This window comes from Gambusia affinis, linkage group LG06 (assembly GCF_019740435.1).
Source record: "Gambusia affinis linkage group LG06, SWU_Gaff_1.0, whole genome shotgun sequence".
NCBI lineage: Eukaryota > Metazoa > Chordata > Actinopteri > Cyprinodontiformes > Poeciliidae > Gambusia > Gambusia affinis.
Window position 1 is genome coordinate 23503430 of NC_057873.1, and position 20579 is coordinate 23524008.

At 40.1% G+C, this 20579-nt stretch overlaps 1 protein-coding gene across 4 annotated transcripts in view; it reads right to left on the reverse strand.

Moving 5' to 3' along the window:
- schip1 (schwannomin interacting protein 1) overlaps positions 1-20579 on the reverse strand; it is a 269390-nt gene that overhangs the window by 23656 nt on the left and 225155 nt on the right. Inside the window, exon 1 of one of the 4 annotated variants that reach the window (XM_044119242.1) lies at positions 2039-2457. The exons of the other annotated variants lie outside the window; for them this stretch is intronic. Within the exon in view, the coding sequence (XP_043975177.1) occupies positions 2039-2068 (30 nt within the window). The 5' untranslated portion in view covers positions 2069-2457. Of the gene's footprint in view, positions 1-2038; positions 2458-20579 lie in introns of those variants that run through there. 4 annotated transcript variants of the gene reach the window in all.

Sequence of the window (20579 nt, forward strand, 5' to 3'; positions counted from 1 at the left end):
TCTTCATTACGCTAATTCCCTCTTCTGCGTTCTGTCATTGCCCTTTGCATCTTTCCGTCCCCGCGGCGGCTTTGTGTTTTATATATAAGCGAGGGGCACTGCCGGGCCTGGTTGCCAGGATACCGGTCTAATTGAGGGGTCTCCAGAGAGTAGCTGTTATCAGAGCCTGAACCCTCTGTTCCTGTCACCGCCCTCATGCTTTCTCTTATTAGCTCTGTTTCTCTTATACTTCCACCCACGCATCAGGCGCTGTTAGACTTCTTTCTGACACCTTCAAGCTTTTTACTCTCCTATATCGAACTGATGTTGACAGAATCTTTTCATCCTTATCTGCTTCCACTGTAGTTCCCTCAAAGAGTTGGACATCAGTTTAATTTCTTGCTTTGCTCCCTTTGCTTTTGGGGTTTGTGGATGAATTTCCTGTTACTCGCTGTATCTGCCCGTTTCATCCGCCGTCTATCCGTTTGTGCTTCCGCTGGTTATCTGCTGCTCTGTTTCTCTACGATCCCACCATCTTTCTGTCACTCTGCCGAGCCTTTATCTACCACAGAACATGGCACCGAGTCTTTAACTGGCATTGTAGCTGCTTCCCAACGCACACAAGTCTAGATTCACATCCCTGACAAGCAAATTTAAGGATTTCTGCAATCAATAATCTGGCTGGAGTGTTAGCTAAATTCAGGATTTCCCAGGTTTTCATGAATAAAGTTAGAGGAATCATGAAAGGTAGAAAAAGGTCCTAAAATGTTATTTTCTACAGATGCACATTAGCTAACATGCTTTTGCAACTGTCAACTCTGTCATCAAGATGTGTTGGACCTTTAGTCAAATCTGTTCATTTAACAGCGGAGCTGTATAATGGCGACTGCTCTCTCGAACACACACAGTGTGATGTCGCCTCTGTTCTTAAGATAACTAGTTAATGATCAGCTGAAGGAAGGATTCTTAATGCTCCTAGTTATACAAGAATAAATTAAATTTTCAAATAAATTAAATTTATTTGATGATCTAAGAGATATACTGAAGTTCTACAAAAATGTTATTTATATTGAATGGAAAATATATATAAAAAATTTTAACATTTTGTGACACTTACAGATTTGTCAAAAGCCCAAAATCTTGTTGCTAAAAAGTTCAATTTTCATCTTTTCAAGGAAAAGAATTTCAGCTCTTAAATCATAACTGGATAAAAATCTATTTCTACATGACAGACAGCTATAAAATTGGTGATCGGTGCTTCTCAAAGTTATAATTTAGACTTTTGGTTACAAAGTTTCATGTTGACGAAACACACATTTGTTTCTCTGAAACTCTCCCCACATCAAAGACGCTCCATCTTCCTTATTCAGTGCTTCTTCCCCAGGCATATTCAGCTCGTTTTCTTGCCTTTCATCCACCTCTCTGTTCGTTCTTACTCTCTTTCTCCACTGCAATGCAGATTTTTCTTCCCTTTATGGAAAGCCACCACCAAGATGCAGAATGCTCAATTTCTCCCACTTTTCTGTTAAGATTTAATGGAAGCTACACCTGCAGAATCACACACACGTCAGGAAAGCCTTTTCAAGCAACAACTGCGTGATTTCTTCACTGGTTTTAGAAATGTGTGAACCTGCCACACCAGGGGTTGCAATTTTTTTTCTAAAAATGTTTGCAAATGCAGTTTTTAGACACTAGGAAAGTTGCGGTGGCATGCAGGCATCATGCCTGGACTGACGAGGCTGCATGGAGGAGGACGTGAATGGGAGGTAAGACATTATTCCCATGAGTCAAGTGCTCTCTTAGCAACCAGACAGGCATCAGATTCACAACACAATCACGTAAGGCAAGGCAAAAGAAAAACTCCCACACGGTCTCTTGCAGAGACACACGTGTTAACAATTGCCCTGTCTAAATGTAGCAGTCAAAGCTTACAAATGCATTGAGGTACAAATATTTTACACTTGCACAAAACCGTCAGTTACAACAGTATATTTATATATACAGAGAGAGAATCCCAAGGAAGTACGTAAATTTCAGCAGTTTTTCCTCTGAGGACTACCTTGTAAGAACAGTTTTCCTGGTGGACCATCCTTCACAGCATCCTAGAACGGGGCTGGCTGAGCTGGACGGAGCAGGATTAAATTCCCAGCCCTGCAGCGGTATTCCAAAGGGAAGTGGGGGAGAGAGGTCCCAATGAGTCCTGGATCCGAACTAACAGGGTGGTGGAAAGAAAAAAAGTCCACAGCTTGTGCCCTGTCGCGAGTCGGGCAAGTCTTCACCCACCCTCTGCTCTGAATCGTTGCTTGTTATCTGCTTGCTTTTTAAGAGGAAGGGGGGAAAAAAAGGGTAGGGTTTGATCTGCTTCCCGAGCGCTGAAAAAGAAGGAGGGGCGCGAGAGATGGGAGGAGGAGGGGTGAGAGAATCGAGAGAGGCTTAGAGAGAGAGAGAGGGGAGAGCTTGCTTTTCTCTCTCTGCGTTGGACTGAAAAGAGGGAGGAGTTGTGTTGAGCTGAGTGTAAGCGGAGCTGGCCGGTTGGGGAGAGGGGACAGAGGAGATGGGAACGGAGAAGGCGGGGTGTGGGCAAGAGCTGGGATGTCGTCCGGCTTTTAATGTGGAGCTACGCCAGAGGAGGAGAGACGAGGAAGGGCAGAGGACCAACTTTCATTCCTCAGCCCTGCACCGGTCATCATCAGAATGAAAATATAACACGAGTATCGACAGAAGTTTACATTTTCATAAGCAAGTCTGTAAAAATGCCAAATATCAAAAGCAGGTGTCGAGTGATATCATATATAGCCAAAGGTTTTCCTTCATGTCTGTCTTTATACATTAAAAACGACAAAGATCTCCACGTCTGTAATGTTATCTGTATATTTCTGTTTCCTGTGCATCTCACTTTGAAATTACAGGTCATGAATGGAAATGCGTTGACTGTGCAGCTTCTCTTCATTGTTTGTTTCTTGTTGTAGGACTATAATCCCTCGGCAGCAGATGGCCGCTCTATAATCCACATCAAAACTACTCAGATAATTCCTCTCTTCTCCATCTATTTATTACTCAGTTCAGACATCTTTTCATTACTGGGAAAAATCCATGTTGTCGTTTTCCTTGTTTGTGTACTAAAAAACATTCCAAGCAATATTACCGCTGTATGCAAAGATAAATGCTAACTCAAAGGCAAAACTTTAAAAAGCACCTAGCTAGAAACGCACGCAGGAATCAGCTGGTGATGGACCACTAAAAAAATATTTAAAAATCATATTTTCTAGTTTGTAAATTTACCATGACCTTAGTGCCACCAGATCATAACAGCAACACTGTTCGGTGTGGATGTTGTTACTGATGAAAGAAGATTCAACGTTTGCTATTTTCAGTTACGTTGACATATTTATCAGTAAGTGGAGGAAGATGTGTGAAGACAATTAAAATGAAAATACACATTGTAAGACATGTTGAGAGAGAAAGAGAGCAAGACTTAAAGTAGATAACAAGAAGGCAAAAAGACGATAGGCTGACAAATAATAATAATAATAATAATAATAATAATAATAATAATAATAATAATAATAATAATAATAATAATGGCAGCTAATGATTTTAGGATTATAAATCATCTTCAGTTTTAGTTTGCTAATTTCTTACAACAGATAAGAAAAAGTGTATATTTAACACTTCAGTAATTCTTGGCAAATACTGATGTAAATAAATGTAAGCGGCTCCACAGCTGGTTGCCATCTTGATTGCTTACATGTATTGGTGAGATTTTCAATGTCCAGTTAGATTTAATGAAAGACTTCATAATATGGTTAGTTAGGAAATTCTTGACATTTAAAAACAATTCACTACCAGCAAAGCATATATATTATATTACAGGCCTGCAACTTCCTTTTTTGAGATGTTCATGTACTTCACCACAGCCTGCTAGCTTATTTAGTTTGGTAGTTGAGCATTTTGATTTTGATTTGAAAATATAAAGTACTATAAAAAAGATGTTAGATTCCATTTCTGTTGATTGTGATTCTGATTAACCCTTTGGTACAGTTGACTCATGAGACATTGAGTTTCCTCTGGTTTGGTAGATATTACTTACTGACGTCACGTTACCACATCTCCTTACTGTAAGCTATGAGTGAATTATAGAAAATAAACTTCAGTCATCAGCTTTAAAGAAATTATTCAAATAAATAACTGAAGGCGGATCCAAAAAGAATATTGTCTGTAAAAGACGTTCCTTTTCCTTTCAAACTGTTTTGGGCAGTAATGCAAAGAAAAACATAAAATTGAAAAAAATTTAATTCATAAGCGCTGATTAGCATTTACATTTCCTCATAATATTGTCTTGGAGAAGCGCATGCAAACTATTCTTGAAAGGTGTGGATGACTTTCATGTCATGATGCAAAAACTGGAATCGACTGAATAAATCACGTTAAATGAGTCCAAATCTGCTCCCTTCATCCCGGAGAAATTGGACAGTGTTCAGATGAAATGATCAGTGTTACTTCATCAAGAGTCAAAGCACTGCATGAGGTACGGGGGTCTCTCAAAGCGGGACGCGATAAGCAGACATCGGTGCTGATTTGAGGCTAAAATAAAAGTAAATAGATTAACAGTAGATGTGACACTGGCAGGGAAATCAGCAACCTGGATCTAATCTGCTGCGACAAATTAATGCTTAACACGCTCCTTGTTTTTCTCCCCCCGTCGAAACTCAAATTAATGACAATGAAAAGTGAAAAATATTAATTAAACATGCATCTATTTCCAGGTTTCACTTTTGTCATCGGCTGGGATGCATACGCCCCGCTCTCTCACCCGTCTCTTTCTCTCGGGCCGAACCTCTCTATCCCATATTGATCCCTCCTGGGTGATGCTGCTTTTCCCAATAAGACCACTCTTGGGTTTAATGACCTGGAAGTGGATCGATGAGCTGCCTCGCTCTCTGATCTCTCCCGGCCCAAGCCTGCGCACGGCTGGCCCCGGCTTAGCCTTCAGCTCGGCTGCCAGCTGGGAGAGACTGGCGCGCTGCCCATCTTCTGACACCGGAGGATATAATCATCTGTGTTAAAAGAAACCAACTCAGCCTCACGAAAGCCTTCTTACTCTGATTCAATGTTACAAGTAAGCTTATTTAAGCTCAGAGAAAAAAGTGGAACAGCAAGTAACTGGACCCTTTCCAGTTTGCTGTAGATGATGATGGGTTTCAAGTGGATGTGCGAAGATGGTTATACAAACTCGTGACTTTAGAAGAGGCGACGCTGATTCAGTAAAACACAGGCAGAATTGTCCAACATTCATATTTCTTCCTAGATGATTGTGAGTAAAAAATTGAAAGAACCACCACATAGTGCCAATGCATCAGCGCACACTTTTCTTCCTCGTTTTTTTTTTTATTTTTTTATTTGGTTTAATAAAAAAATAAAACAAACTTGAAGATGTCTTTACAATATGCTGGTGTTTGTATAGATTAGTATCTAAAGCTAACAAGGCTAGTCACTAATATAAGATGCTAGAGACATTTTAAAAATGTCAACTCACTCATTTTGAAGGGCTTCAAAGAAGTTGTGATCTCAACTATAACTGCAAATTCACTCATCATTCGCAAATGTTGCACAGACTTCAGAAATCATTGCAACTTTTACTGAAATCTGACCGATCAGCTTTGAGTTTTGTATTTCTCTTTCTGATTTAACTTCCTGGTTCATGATATCTCTTGAAAGCCAAACCTGGAAGATAAAAGCATGTGTGATGCTAAAACGATAACATTTGGGATTTTTAAATTGTTTTTGCAAAAACCATTTTTAGATGTTCTGTCAGATTTGTTTATACTGTTTATATAATCCAGGTTAATTTAAATGACCAAGATGGGGGTCTTGTTTTGAACTTTGACAACTCCTCAGGACGGGATTTGATTTGGGTGAAGCAAATATCCAAGCAGGATAATATTTGCACTGTAAATATTAACTATGTTAAAATCCTGTCCTTCTTTGGGAAGGTTGTGTGCAACTTTCTTGTAAGATTATGTTATACCAAAAATAAAGTTATTATTTTTTTTATTTTAACTGTAAAGTTTTGAAAAAGGTGCTGTAAAATCAATAATTATAACCAAACATTGCAACATCCTATAGGGACTTATTTTGTCTGTGTTACAGACTTGCACTATTATACCACCTGTTTCTCCTCCTATAAATAAGTGATGACTCCTCACGGCAAGAAAACTGGGAAAATATGTTCAATTCTGTTCTCATAATATATTTCACTAGGCTTAACAAAAATCAGAGGATAAAAAGCTGCCACGGGGCATCAACAAAGATTTGATCCCAAGAACAGCAATCTGGTGGCAAATGTAATCACACAACATTTGGTTTCTCTGAAGGGGAGTTCGCAGTCTAAGCTAGGCTTTCCAGTTTAAAGCAGTTTGTTTTTTAAACAGCGTCTTGTCCGTTTTTATGACTGCTGAAGACTAAAATGAAACCTAACACACTTGAATGTGACGTTCTCACTTCAGACGCCACGAGTTCAAAGCTGCAGGCTCAGAAAAAAAGCCTGCTGCTTCTGTCTTCTGAATACAAACACGTAGGAAGGGGTGAAAAACTTTGATCTGCACAGATAAATTAAGTCGAGGCAACCTTCCCTTGCTCCTCTGTCGCCATAGCAGCAGTCAGTCCAAAGACATCTCTAACCTCATCTCCTCTCCTCCCCCGCCCCCAATTCTGACCTTCAAATGGTTGTCAGGGTTATAGTCTGAGTCGAAGCACAGGTGGAGACCGATACGCAGCATTATTTAATTTACACTAAATGAGGATAAAACAACAGCGAGAGCTCTGGGCTGTTCACACATCATGTCTAGAAATCACTTTGAAGGCCATCAAATAAGATTCAAGAGCAAAAAATACAGTTTTAAAAACATTGATTATGTAAGAGGCTCAAACTGGCACAAAGGTGACAGAATAAAGTCTATTATAAGAGGAAGACAGCGGACGGCAGCAGTCAAAGTCTCCCACACAGCGACCCTGTGATGAGTTCGCTGTGTGGTCGGTGAAAAGCTGCAAGAACTCTGCGCATACTCTCATCTTCTAAAATGAAGCGTCTACATTAGAGATGCAAGTTTCAGATTAATGAGTTCATCTGAAGATGGTTGATCTTATCCATCGACTGACCACTAACCGATAAGCGTTCATTTTCTTAAAAACCTGAGTTTTCTCTTGTTCCAACAGGGCCGACCGTCTTTCCATAACATAAAAGGCTAAATCTTTCATAATATGCTGAAGTAAAAAAGGACATAATTAAACTTTTACAGTATTTTGTGTCAGCCATATAAAACGTTCAGGGAGTAAACAGGAAATGGTGGTTTTACCACATTAGTAAACGTAGATATAGCTATAAAATATAACAAAACAGAATCTTCTTAATAGAAAAATAAAAGATGGAAAGAATAAAGTATGTGAAACACTTAATCCCCATGAACAGATATTCTTATAGATGTACTACTTCACTCTCATGCTCACCCTCTCACCACTGTATTTCACCACAACATAGCCTGCCCAGAAAGCTAAGGATAGTTAGCATACCCACCAATGACGGCGGATAATTAATAAGTTGTTTCTCTTTCAATACCACATTGAGCAGCATTGATTAACAGCGCTAAGACCCTCCTCCTGGCTCTGATTGGTTGCTTTTAACCGGGAGAGGTGCATTTCTGCAGATGGCAATAGTTGCACAGATTACCTGTCTCATAATGTAATGTGATGGTTTTAACAAATATGGAAACAGCTACATACTGCAGATTTAATTGATTTCAAATAATTTTATTCTAACAAACCGTTAAAGTCAATTGTAAATGGTTTGTGTCCCTAATCTGTATGCGAAATGTTGTCTCTACTTCATTTTTTTAATGTTCTCAGTGCAGCAGAAATGAGCCTGTATCCGTGGAGTGAGGCAGAAATTACTAATGCATAATTACAAGTGGAAAACATGGTGATTCATTCCACTGTAACTAGTGGGATGCAGACAGAAGTAATGCAGCAGATGGTAAAGAATGTAATACGTTCAACATTTCATGGCAAATCCCTGTACTTTTTTTTCCCCCCCCCCCCTTTAATATATTTGGTGCCAACCACCCCGACTTCCTTCCCTTCTCTTTCTGTTCAGCGTTTTAGCGTAGCGACACTTGCTTTCTTTTTCACCACTTCTTTCCATCTTCCCCCTCCCGTTCTCCTGCCCCGCCCTCCTCAGCGGGGAAGGAGAGAGCGCAGATGCTTTTAGCAAGTTGACATTTGGTGCCAGTGTAAAAAACACTGCATAGCAAAGCAGGTTGGCTCAGTGTGAGGGCCAGATTCTAGCGGTAATGAGCTCGCTCTGACAGGGAGGATAGGATATGGAAGGCCAGGAAGTGTGTGTGTAGGTGTGTGTGTGCGTGTGTTGGTGTGTGTGTGTGTGTGTTAACTTCTGTGATCAGCCACCAGAGGATGCTCTAATGAGGGCTTCATGTCTGCAGTTGGTGGTGGGAGGACTCAGCATGTTGGAATCACCAGACTGTTTTAACATTTGGTTTACATTTTCAAAGACCTCACCACACACTATTTGATTTCCAGCTAAGAAAATAATAAACTGACCCCCAGCACCAGTGGAGCAAAGACAAAAGGGTTATGAGCAGGCTGCCACTCAGACACAACGGTTCTAAAAGCTAAAAACAAATCAAAAAGAAGAGCAATGTTTGTTCCCAATAACTTCTCAACTTAAGTGTTTGTTCAAAATCACATTAAAATCCCCCCACTAATGTTAATCAAAAATCACTGAATGCTTATAATGGCACTGTCCTCCCTGTGTTCATGTGACATTTGTACATTTTTGTTCATATTTCGTATTAAATCTACGAATCAACTTGACGTCTCTGCCTGCTGCAATTGGGTCTGCCATCACAACGCCTCAACATGACAGAAGGAACCAGCCATCAGGACCCAGCGGGTCTGTAGTTCGCAGAATATGGACATTTAAGAAGGACCCTCATCATTTATGTGGTACTTTGCTTACAGACAATTAATTAAGCAATTAATCAACACTAAATATTACTGTCTGATCAGATGTTAATATTTAATATCAGACAGGCTTTCAATGCTGGGTTGGCTGGCGTCACCAGATTGAAAAAAATAAAATAAAAATAATAAATAAAAAAAACAGAACAATAAGCTATCAAATTTCTTTTGGAAACATAACCAAAAAGTTTCTTTCCTTGACATGTCATCATAAATGTCTATTCCACTTCTAGATAGATGTACATGTAAAAGGATTTGTCACAAGTACGTTTGCAGTCAGAAAACTAATCGGTATACTTCCTAAAAGAGCACCAAGTATTTTGTTTTTGTTTGTTGTCAGTTTATTGGTCATGGATTATTTTAATTATTGGAATCAATCACAAAGACTAGTAATGCAATAGAGTACATTTGGTGTTGAAATTTAGTTGTTCCTTGACAAAAATGAATGAGAATCCTCTTGAAGGAGTGTCCCTTTTCTCAGTGGAATATTTTAACCACTTCCTCCTTCAAGCGTGAAGGAGTGGAGGTGAGGGTCTGGGGTTAGGATGGGACCTATAATTAGGTGACAACCGTACTGTCATTCTTCTTTTTACAGTACAGTTGGAAGTCTACAAGGTGAATGTCTGCCAGGCAGCCAACTGCAGGCTCTACCTCACTAATTAACCCGCTATTATGAGCTTGTTAAGCTCCCAGTGCCACGCTAAAAGGAGCAGGAAAACAGAAGGCACAATAGTCTGTGCAATAAGCACTTGACAACTGCTACTGAGTGTAGTTGATGCTTGAAATTTATGTCTAAGGTTATCTATCTAAATTAAAACAACTACCAAAGGAGAAGTGGTGTGTGGTGTAATGGCAGAGCATGTGGCCCATTTACAGAGGCTGTTAGTTCTCAACGCAACCAACCCCAACCTTTCCCCCATCGCTCTCTGTGTATTTTCTGTCCTAAATAAAGGCTATTAGGGCCTCAAAAACCTTCAAAAACCTGTTCTTCATCATGCTTTGAGTCAGTGGCAAGTTGTTTATCATATGACTTGTGTGATAAAAATGTGAAATAAATCAATTTTGAAACAACCTCAACCTATCGCATAAAAACCTTTTATCAAACAAATTTCCGTTTTTTCGAAATTGTTGTGTTTCCAATAAGTACATTTATTTTCAAAATGTCAAATTGGACAACACATCTACATGCAACTTATAAAATTTACCCTTCGTAGATGCACTCAAGCCAAAGCGGATATAATGTAGCTGCTGTGATCAATAATGAAAAACAACAGCCAGCTGCACTGCTAAATCAATAATCAATTACTCCCGATGTCATAGTTTGGATGTTTTTCTGCTGTTTTACTTTGGACAATAATGTTGAACAGAGAAGGCATCAATTTAGCACATGGGTTGGTATCTTTTACTGCTTCATGGTGTCTAAAATGTGTTTGTCTCTAAATAATGCAAATACAACTTTTCTTCCAAAATAAACAGATTATTCTTCAGGAAAATAAAAGTGTTCTGTGCTGGCTTCTCTCCAGCAACAGATGAAGCTCCCTGCATGACCTGGCACAATTTCTCTCTCTTTCACAGACACACACACACACACACACACACCCGCGCACGCAGAGTCACATGAACAGGCTTAGAGCTTAGATAACACAAAGTCAGAGGCATGGTGACAAAAATCCTCCTTTTTTTCCCCTCCTTATAAAGACTCTCCCTCTGAGGTTAAACATGCTTTGTGTTGTAGGAATAATAAAAACAGACCTTGTCTAAAACCTCAACCAAAATACGCACACAACCAATTACACACTCTATAATTAGGAGCAGAGAGGAGCAGTGTTGTATGTTTCAGCTCCACCCAAACGAGCGCCACAGTCTGCACACAAACACAGGCCGCCTGTGTTTGAGCGTGGCTCCAAACTTCCTCCAGCAGCGTGCGGGACAGGTGACGGGGCTTGAAATCCTTCGCTACGCAGAAAACACAAACTATCTCCCGCTCGTTGTTTTGGCAGCCGCGTAGAAATAAACTCCTGCTCTTTTTTTAATCTTTATCTTCAAGTCGTGCTTTTGCTTACATAGCCGGCCACCCGGGCGAGCTTGTGTGCTCGCGCGAGCGTGCTACCGGTTGTGTAGTTTGCAGACTGACACGAAGCTGTAATATTGGAGGCCGTCTGCTACACAAATCCCCATTTCCTCCCCAGCACGCTCTGCCACTCACAGCCTGCGCGCCCGCTTTGATAGTTTTCATGAGGTGGAAAAAAAGGGGAGTCAGGCAGCGTGTGGAAAATGGTCTCCTGCTGTATTTTGGCTGTGTGAGAACATTAGGGCATAATGCCTCCTGACAGCTAGAGGAAGAAAACAATTAGCTGGGAGGAGGAGTGAGAATAGCAGTGAAGGACAGAGGATGCGGAACCACTGGGGAATACAGTGGGAAAAGATGAAAAAGCGTGAAGTTCACAGGCTGATGCAGAAATGAGTTGAGCCTAGGCTGACTTCAATGCTGAAAAAAGATATAATATGTACTGAAGAGAAGGTTGACTATTTTGTCCTTCATTCCCAAACTAGGGTGAATCAGAAGTGACTCAACAAAAGGATAGGTGGGTTCAGGTGAGTGGTTTTGCATTTTGCACGATGACAACCAGCAGTGGAATTTACAGCTTTAGGCAACAAAATTCTGACCTCGTTTCTACAACGCCAGGAGAAAAACATCCGGCTCACCTCGGTGAATTCATAAATCCTTTAATGGCCGGTATTATGTACTTTTTAGGCACACAATGCCATTTGATAGCACAATAGAATAACTATGTAATCTTGACAAGCTGTATGTATCAAACATAACTTAGTAGAAATGTGACTTTGCAGATCAAAATTGGGCCTCTGTCGCTTTAAGAAGCTCCTGCTCTTTACGAAACTCCGCCTTCAGGAAGTCATCACAACAACATTCCTCCACTAGGCCTTTTATAATTGTTATTATTTATACATTTTTTTATAGTTCACCATGAAAACATTTGAAACTAAATCTAAACACACAATGTGAAATAATTTACATTAGTCTGTTTTTTAGCAAAAGAAAATATTGCTGTGTCGTTTTATGTCCATAAATTCACCAAACATTGGCATCCAAAGTGTAAAAGCCTGGTTCTTCAAGTGAACTACTTAGGCAAATACCGAGTCCTATAGGTTCTAATAGCAATTAAGCACTATCTGATATTTTAAAGATGACTTGGAACATATTTGCATGTGTGGCACCAAAAACTGTGGCGATTAAACATTTCATCGTCAAGGTTTGCTTATTTTTGCTTTCAACAGAATTTCTTTCAGAATTACCTTCATTTTAGTCACATTTTGCCCTCGTCTTCTATGACAAGCTACCTTGTCTTTGTTGAAGAAAAAAACTCACAAAGGTGAGACCAAACATTTGCATTTTGGGCTACCCTGACAGATCACATTCTCCCCAGCTTGCTGTGCCTTTTACATCACTTGCATCAAACTGAAAACATGAATTTTCCATGGTTTTCTTTAAAGGTTATTTCCCCCGCCCCCTTACCATAAAAGCCACATATTTGTGCTGCACAATATTAGATAATCATCCAATGGCAACAGGATTGGCAAATATGGTGATAATGACATCAGTTTTTCTCCGTTTTCGTGCTTCTCATCTGTTTTCCCATCAATCCCAGTCATATCATAAGCATCTTCGACACGTCATTTGTCTGAGGCGTGACTGTCTTATGCATTGAAACTCCATCCAACCATGTGAATATAAACAGACACTTGGAATACATAACCTAACAACCATTACATTCAAAACAGTTCTTTGCAAGATGACTATTGTGAGCATTTACTTTTAATATATTTCTTGCAGTCCCTGTAGAATGCATGACTGATAGTTGTCCTGTTGTAAAATTTTCTCACCCTAGCTGTGCATCTCAGACTTTCCTCCAGATTTGCAATGGACCTCTGCTTCTGTGATTAATGCTCTCCTTACTAGAACTTTACTTTAAAGGTTTTCGTCTGACATTTCTGCTGCGTTCCTTGATCTTTATTATGTTGTATGTTTAATATCCAAGAAACCTACGAGACCCTGACAGAAAAAAAAAGCCTGATTGGCCTGAATCCAAGGATTTCAATGATATGATGTGGCAGAAAATGCTAAGCTATAATTTCTACAGTTCTCAATCAAATTCACCACTCATAACCTAATTTTAAAAGACAATAACAGACAATAGGCTTTATGAGTGACATGAGTTATAAAAACACAAGCTAACACACCCAAAAGTGACACTACTGTGACTTTCTGTCATGAGGGGGTGTGGTGGTGGCGGTGAGGTAAACGCAGCGGACCCAGATGAAGTGAGATGAGGAGTTTTAATGGTGAATCAAATAACCAGAAAACAGTTCTCAGACCTGGCAGCACTGTAGAGCGGAAGGCTAATGCTCACTACAGGTAGCGACAGGGACAAACGAGGACTTATCAGTCAACTCTAAACTGAGACGTAACCAGACGTACACTGACGTTAGAAGACGTAGGACCCGACGAAGACAGACACACACAGGTGACACTAAATACACAAGAGGTAATCAGGGAACGAGACACACCTGGGAACTAATCACGGGGAGACAGGACAACACAGAGACTCAGACACACAAGAAAACTAGAAATAAATACACAGAAAAACACAGAACACAACACTTTCTCCATCTAATTGTTAATCACACTTTAATCTAAGCAAACCCTTTAGCACATCAGACTTGATAGGTATACTGGATCAACGGGGGCAAAAGAGAGATCATGTGACTGTGGTTATCCATTTAAGGTAGCATGTAGTAAAACTTTGCATCTGCAGTTTTTACTCTTCCATAAAAAACAATCTACAAGTGCAATCCGCTCTGTGGTTCCAGTTGTCGCTTGCATAATTTAGTCGTAATCTGTCGTTTTTTTTCCAGTCTGGACAAAAGGTCCAGTTTTTAACCAGCCGGTTTTTTTTTTTTTTTACCTCTTTGAGCTCAGCTTGGTGCAACATGTAAACTCTTTGCCTTTAAGGTAAGAAGATATTCAAAGCAGCTGCACAGCGGAAGAAAAAGACTGACTTTCATAAAGCCCGGCTCAAATGCACATGACAAGCATTTGGAAAGATATTCACCTTTCACCAGAGTGGTAAAGTAGAGCTTAGAAATGACTAAAAAGAATGAAAAAGAGCTGGCTTGAAAAGTTATTTTCGAAGTAAAGCTGTTGTATGATTCCAGGTCCATACAAGCTGGAGAAACGACATGTCACAGCAGAAGAATGTAGAGCCCTGAGCTATAAATAAATGTAAAACTTTTTGCCAAAAGACTTGTCTAGCTCTGTCTGAACATTTACAACCCGACATCTTCGTTCTAGTAAGGAAGCTGGGCGTTTACCTGTGTTAGATGCCCAACTTGCTGTGAGGAATCCAAGGTTAATCTGAGATTGAGAAAAATATTCCACAAAAAAAATGAAACAAAGATAGGAAACAAAAGATAACTTGTGTAAACACTAGCAGGGTCAGAGTAGATAAGAAGATAAAACGTTATCCCTTCGTCTGATGTGGACAGCTGAGACTGAGCGTGTGTGTTTAAGGCAACAGGAGACACTGGAGCTGAGACCGCTGCAGACAGTTTATGTGTGTTTGAGTTCTGGCGTGCCGCGGGTCGGGCGTGCTTCGGCTAGTATCACTCACACACACGCACACACACACGCACACACACACACACACACGGTGGGGTGATGTTTGTTATATGGAGTTGAATTAGACGAAAAAAAAGCTCAGAAATAGTTCACCGCACCTGGGTGTAGCTCCGCCCTCTCGAGCGTGCGTTCATGCTCTGTCCAAGCAAATCTTGATTGAGCGTTACTCTGTATTGTCAGACCATCATGTTAATCCAATGCAACAGCCCTGAGCCCGTAGTTCTCACCTACATTGGCTTTTAAAGCCCCACAGTCCGACTCTTTCATGACCTCCTCACTCTGAGTGCTTGGACCTATTCATATCCCCTCCACCATGTGTTCAAGGCATTCAAACCCTGTAATTTTTTTCTGCTTCCAACTGTTTGGAGACAGAAATCTTTTCCCTTACGTGGCACAGTGAGTTCTGGGTAAACATGGTAGTTAGGTTGTTAGCGGAGGCTTGTCGATGCAGTTCAGCGGCTGAACATGCCCATAAAGAGCTTCTCTGCTTTTATTTTCAGACGCCATTAAGTGCTTTTCTGTGGCAGAGCGCTGCACACTCATCCAGTTTAGATTGGTTCTCGGCTTATTTGACTGTTTATATGATAATTTTAAACAACACTTGGCTGCTACGTAGTTCTGCTTTGCCTCAGCTGAGAGCTGAAAATGAGAAAATAAGCACTAAAAATGTTTCAGGGTTTTGTTTTAATCAGATAATGTGCGTTCAGAGAATGGATGAACATTTTGTCTCCGAGGCCATGTATGTTATAGCAAATCCGATGGTTTCTAAGTAATCAAACTGTGTTTATATTGATGTTCACAGGGTAAAAAGAGACTTGGTTACAGATTCTTCCTCTCTGTCTAGTCCGTCATGTGACCTGCTCTGTATGCTGTGCTAAGATAGGGTTACTGTCAAGGTTAGGCTGTCACCAAGCCACTCCGAGCCCCTATTATGACATTCACAGCATAGTGCTAAATTTATAAAGCAGGAGGACATTTTACATGAGTTTATTGACGAATATTGCTTTTGAGTCTTATATATCTTTAGCAACAAAGAATGAAGCTACATGTATTGTAAGAGGTGTCCTCACACCTAACAGCCTTTTTGTACTTTTCTGAATTAAGTCGACTCACTATGGCAGCACCATAACAGCCTTTTTTAAAGAATAAAAAACTTTTCTCTCTTAAATCAGCAATGACAAGACTTTTAGAAATGACAAATGTGATCCTGTTGTTCCAGTGCAAATATCATATTTGAACAATATATCTTACATTCTTAACCCTCTATCGAAAATGATCTCTGAGTTTTGTTAATACCTCTAAACCCTACAGCTGGCTGATGTCACAAACCACACATAATCACTACATCACTTGTTTTGCTTGCCCTTAAAGCTGCAGTAGGTAACTTTTATGAAAATACATATTTTCCTTACTTTTATTTTTTTCAAATTCTCACCATGTTATGACAACGGGAAACAAATGATTTGTGAAAAAAAAAAAAAAATCCAGTTTGTTTGCCTCTTTTCTGTGGTCCTATTTCCATCTGCAGAAATGCAGCACTTCTTCCCAGAAACAACCAATCACAGCCAGGGTCTTAGCGCTGTCAATCACCCTCCTGTACATGTTGCAGCTATGAAAACAGCAGAGAAACAACTTACCATTGCCTGAAAACTGCTCACCCGCCATCATTGATGGACAAGCTAACTAGCTTGAGCATTCATGACAGGCTCCGTTGTGGGTAACTAGCTGTAGCGTACCAGAGAACAAGGGGCACGATGTGAGCAAAGCGTACACTGGCATGATTGACGGCGCTAAGACCATCCATTGCTTCTGACCAAGCAGACTATTTCTGCAGATGGACCACAGGGAGGAAGCAGAGGAGCTCATATTACACTGTCAGGACATAGTAACAGTTTAAACATACATGTAAAAAACTGATTTTTATAGAATACAGCCAAGGCAAAAAGAGGCTTTAATTCCCCTCAGAATGTTGTGGCTGTCCAGCGGAAACTGTAGTTGGGACAAAATGTGAGCCACTGGGAAGAAACACCTGAGACTAGTGTCATGAACATCATTTTTGAATAAATTTGAAACAGTCCTAATAAAATATAGCGTGCAATATTACTCCACTTTCAAGTTACCAAGTTCTCAAGCATTTAGATGGCATTGTTTGAAGACCAGCATTCTGACTGAGACATCCATCCGTATAAACTGATGTTAGCTTTTGGGAAATCTAATCAAATCAAAATTGATTTAAAAAAAATAAAATAAAAAATCTCCTTTGGTAAAACTCAGAATGTGAACTACTTTTATTGCACCCTGACAGAGATGTGTTTCATTATTATTATTATTAAATTGTTCTCTCTCTTTTTAAAACAAGGATTCTGATAAAAAGCTATGTTATACCTAATGATTCACAAAGAAAGTAAAGCTCAGATTCAAGTAATCAGATGACAAACAAGAGATGCTAGTTATTGTTATAAATTATGTGATAGTAATGTGGCTATTCAAGAAGAGTCCAATCTAACATTCATCTGAAACTTTTTTTTTGTTTGTTATTTTTGGGTAGTAGAAGATATTTAGAGCTGGGGTCCAAAGCACAAAATCATGTCTCTGGAATAAGGTGAAATCTGTTTCACAAACTTTTTTGTTGTGTGTCTCTGAACAATGAGTCTTCTGTGTGCATCAGGCTGCACATTTCCCTCGAGGTTTTACATAGCATGCGGTGTACACCTTCTAGTAGGTTTAGTAAATGCGTGTCTGAGTGACAGAGGTTTTCTTCTTGGCACATTTTAAGCAGATTTCGTGCTGCAGGTCTCAGCAGAGACGCTATCTTTATAACCACAGTCTGCCCACAGGGCGTTTTGAAATACGTGTACGCGCGTCTGGGTGTGTGAACTCTGACACAGAAAAGTCTTAGCCTGTAGGCAAGAGTTTTAGCGCCTCTGCAGTACATCACTTGGAGGATATACAATAAATACCCTTTTTGAGAATTGACACTGAACATGAAGACCGTCTCTCAGTTTTTCTTAACTTGAGGGCTGGAGAAGAAAAAATATCGCTCTGATTTTATTATCCTGGGTTTAATTAAAGGGGGAGAGGTCATGCTACCCTGGGTATGCCTGTGGTCCCTGTGGAAACCTCTCTGCCCACGTTTCTGCAGATCCATCAGAGACTAGCTAAAAGGTGGGGTCACCATGCCTCCACACGTACTGCTTGCAGGCATGCACTGACTCTGCAGCAACTGGAGACCACACCCTGACCAAACACACCTGCTGCCTTTTATGCAGAGCTGAATGAGATTCAAACAACTGAAGACTTTTATGGTCATTGAGAAAATAAATGCTCTGTTGCTACTGCAGAAGAGTGGTAAAAATAAAAAGCAAAACAAAAAAAAACAATCTCCCAAATTTTGAAAATCTGACGGCGGAATTGAAAATCTGAACATGAAAAGAGCAAAAAACAAATATTAGGGCTTGGCTGGTCACTGATACTGACTGAACAAGGAAGAAGAAGGCCAAACGGCATGTTCTACCTCTGGAGGAGCTGCAGAGATCCACAGCCCTGGTGGGAGAGTCTGAAGTTGCTGCATGATGTTGAGATTCTATGTAGTTTGTGGAAGAAAATTAGATGGAAACAAAACTGAACTTTAAGCCTATATGCAAAACAGAGTGATGGAAAACCAACACTCCATTTCTCCCTCGCTGAAAACAACCCCAAAACATTTAATCATACCAAGTATTTTATCTGGTTTCATTACAAATATCTTAGTGCATTTGGAAAAATGACAAAACTACCTTACAAGTAAATTTTCAACAAGATATAGGAGCTTGTTTTAAATCAATGCCGATTGACTAAAGATGAAAAGTTCCACTGGTAGATTTCTTCACATATAACAAGTCCTTTTTTCCATGTTATAAATTACATAATCTGCCAGTGGGACTAGTCATTTTAATCTATATTCAAATGTTATTGACTTAAAACAAGACTCACACAGGTCCGCTACACTGGCAGACACGTGCCCTGAACAAACTTGCATTTGTACAGGGATGAATACAAATGCACAGCACTTTTTTTATGTATATATATAAATTTGAATGGTAACAAAATTAGAAACTGTGAAGAAGTTCAGGGGCTCTGACTACTTCTGAGAATCATTGCAGTGATCACTGCAGATTAAGAGCCCTGTGTTGTGCTTCTCTTTAGCCCTGATTCTTTCAAAGATCTCCTGATGCGTGACTGTTTCAGTCCCAGTGGAACCCTGCGACATCTCAGACAGACACACCCGTCTGCAAACGAACACACTCAAGTGTCTCACTGGTGGGTCTGGTCTGTGCGGATCTAAAATATTTAACACTGTTTAAAAAGCCATCCCTTTGGTCCTGGGCTGTGTCCGGCAAATTTAGGACTGTCTCATAGCTGCAGAAACAACTGAAAATGCATTTCAGGTCAAACTTGAAAGAAAATCAGACACAAAGCTGATCAGTAGCTTTGTGCTGCTGGTTGGGCAGCACAAAAAGTGAAAAGGTTGCGAAAAAGTAAAAGGAATAAAGTTAATCTAAGTTTTTTTTGTTATCCAGCAGATAAAAAGCAGAACTTCTGAAAAATCTGTCTTTTATGTAGTGATTTATATTGAAGGCCTAATTATCCTCAACGTTAAACAGCTGAAGCCATCTGGATGACGCCATCTGTACATCTTCTGCATTCACTTTGAGCATGATTTAGTCAAGTCTGAACACAACAAATGGAGAAACTTCGGCAGTAATCATGGGAACAGTGTAGCGCAGAAAGACTCGTGCCAAAGGAACAAAGATGACAAAAATGGCGGCATGTTTCCATCTAAACTCCAGAATGTTTCAAACCGTCTCTGCATACAGTCTGTGCCTTGTTTTACGTCTCTTAGTGAGAATAAACATTATCAAGATTTGCTTCACTTTCGCCATGTTCGCTTTTGTATAATACTTTCATCTGAAGGACCAATTAAGGCTTTATTTTCACCTCTACACCCTTAGTGGTTCTAAAACAAGGTCCAGTTTGGATCCCAACCAAAGCGCTGGGACTTCTGTTTCTTTCAAAGAAACAGTTCTAACACAAATCTTAAACCAATATACTCATCATGTTGAAGCATTACGTCTTATCATGCTTTTTGGTCTGTAAACAAAACAACCAGCTGTGATGCAGCTCATCGTGCTGCAAAAAAATCAAATACAGACTAAGGACGTGAGCTTTGACACGTATTTGGGGATAATCTTGTAATTCTTTCAATTTATTTTGCATTCAAAACTACTAGCTCTACCAAACACCCTGCAGCAGATCTTCTTTCTCTTTATGATGTGTTCTTAAAATAAAAAAAAGTATCTCAGTCAACTGAAATCAAGCCGAGCAGGTGAACAAAGAGGAAGTTGGTATCGGCCAATCGGTGCATCTTAAAAGGGAAATATGCCCTAAATTATTATTCTTGTCTTAATGTAACTAGGGCATGGGTTTTCCTGGGAACTTTTTAGCCCCAGAATCATCTCCAAGACTCTCTCTGAATCTGATGCCACAGTCTTCAATCCATATGGTTCTACGTTTTCTTCCAGCGAGGTCATTTGTATCATTTGTATGCCTGAAGGAAAGGAGGGCAGACTCTCCCTGTCTAAAGCACAGCAGGGGGTGGTCTTTTTGTTTAAGACAGGTAATGAGCACTGACATAAACACACGGGCCATGCTGCCCTGAACCGCTCGCTCCTCGTTCCTGTCCTTTCCCTCCCTTTCTTCCATTCTTTCATCTCCCACATCTTCCGCTGCATTCCTGACGTGCCTCAAGGAGACAAAGGGAGGAGGAGGAGAGAGGAGAGGTCCGGGACTCCAGGACAGACAAACAGCACACACAACACAGCCACAATGG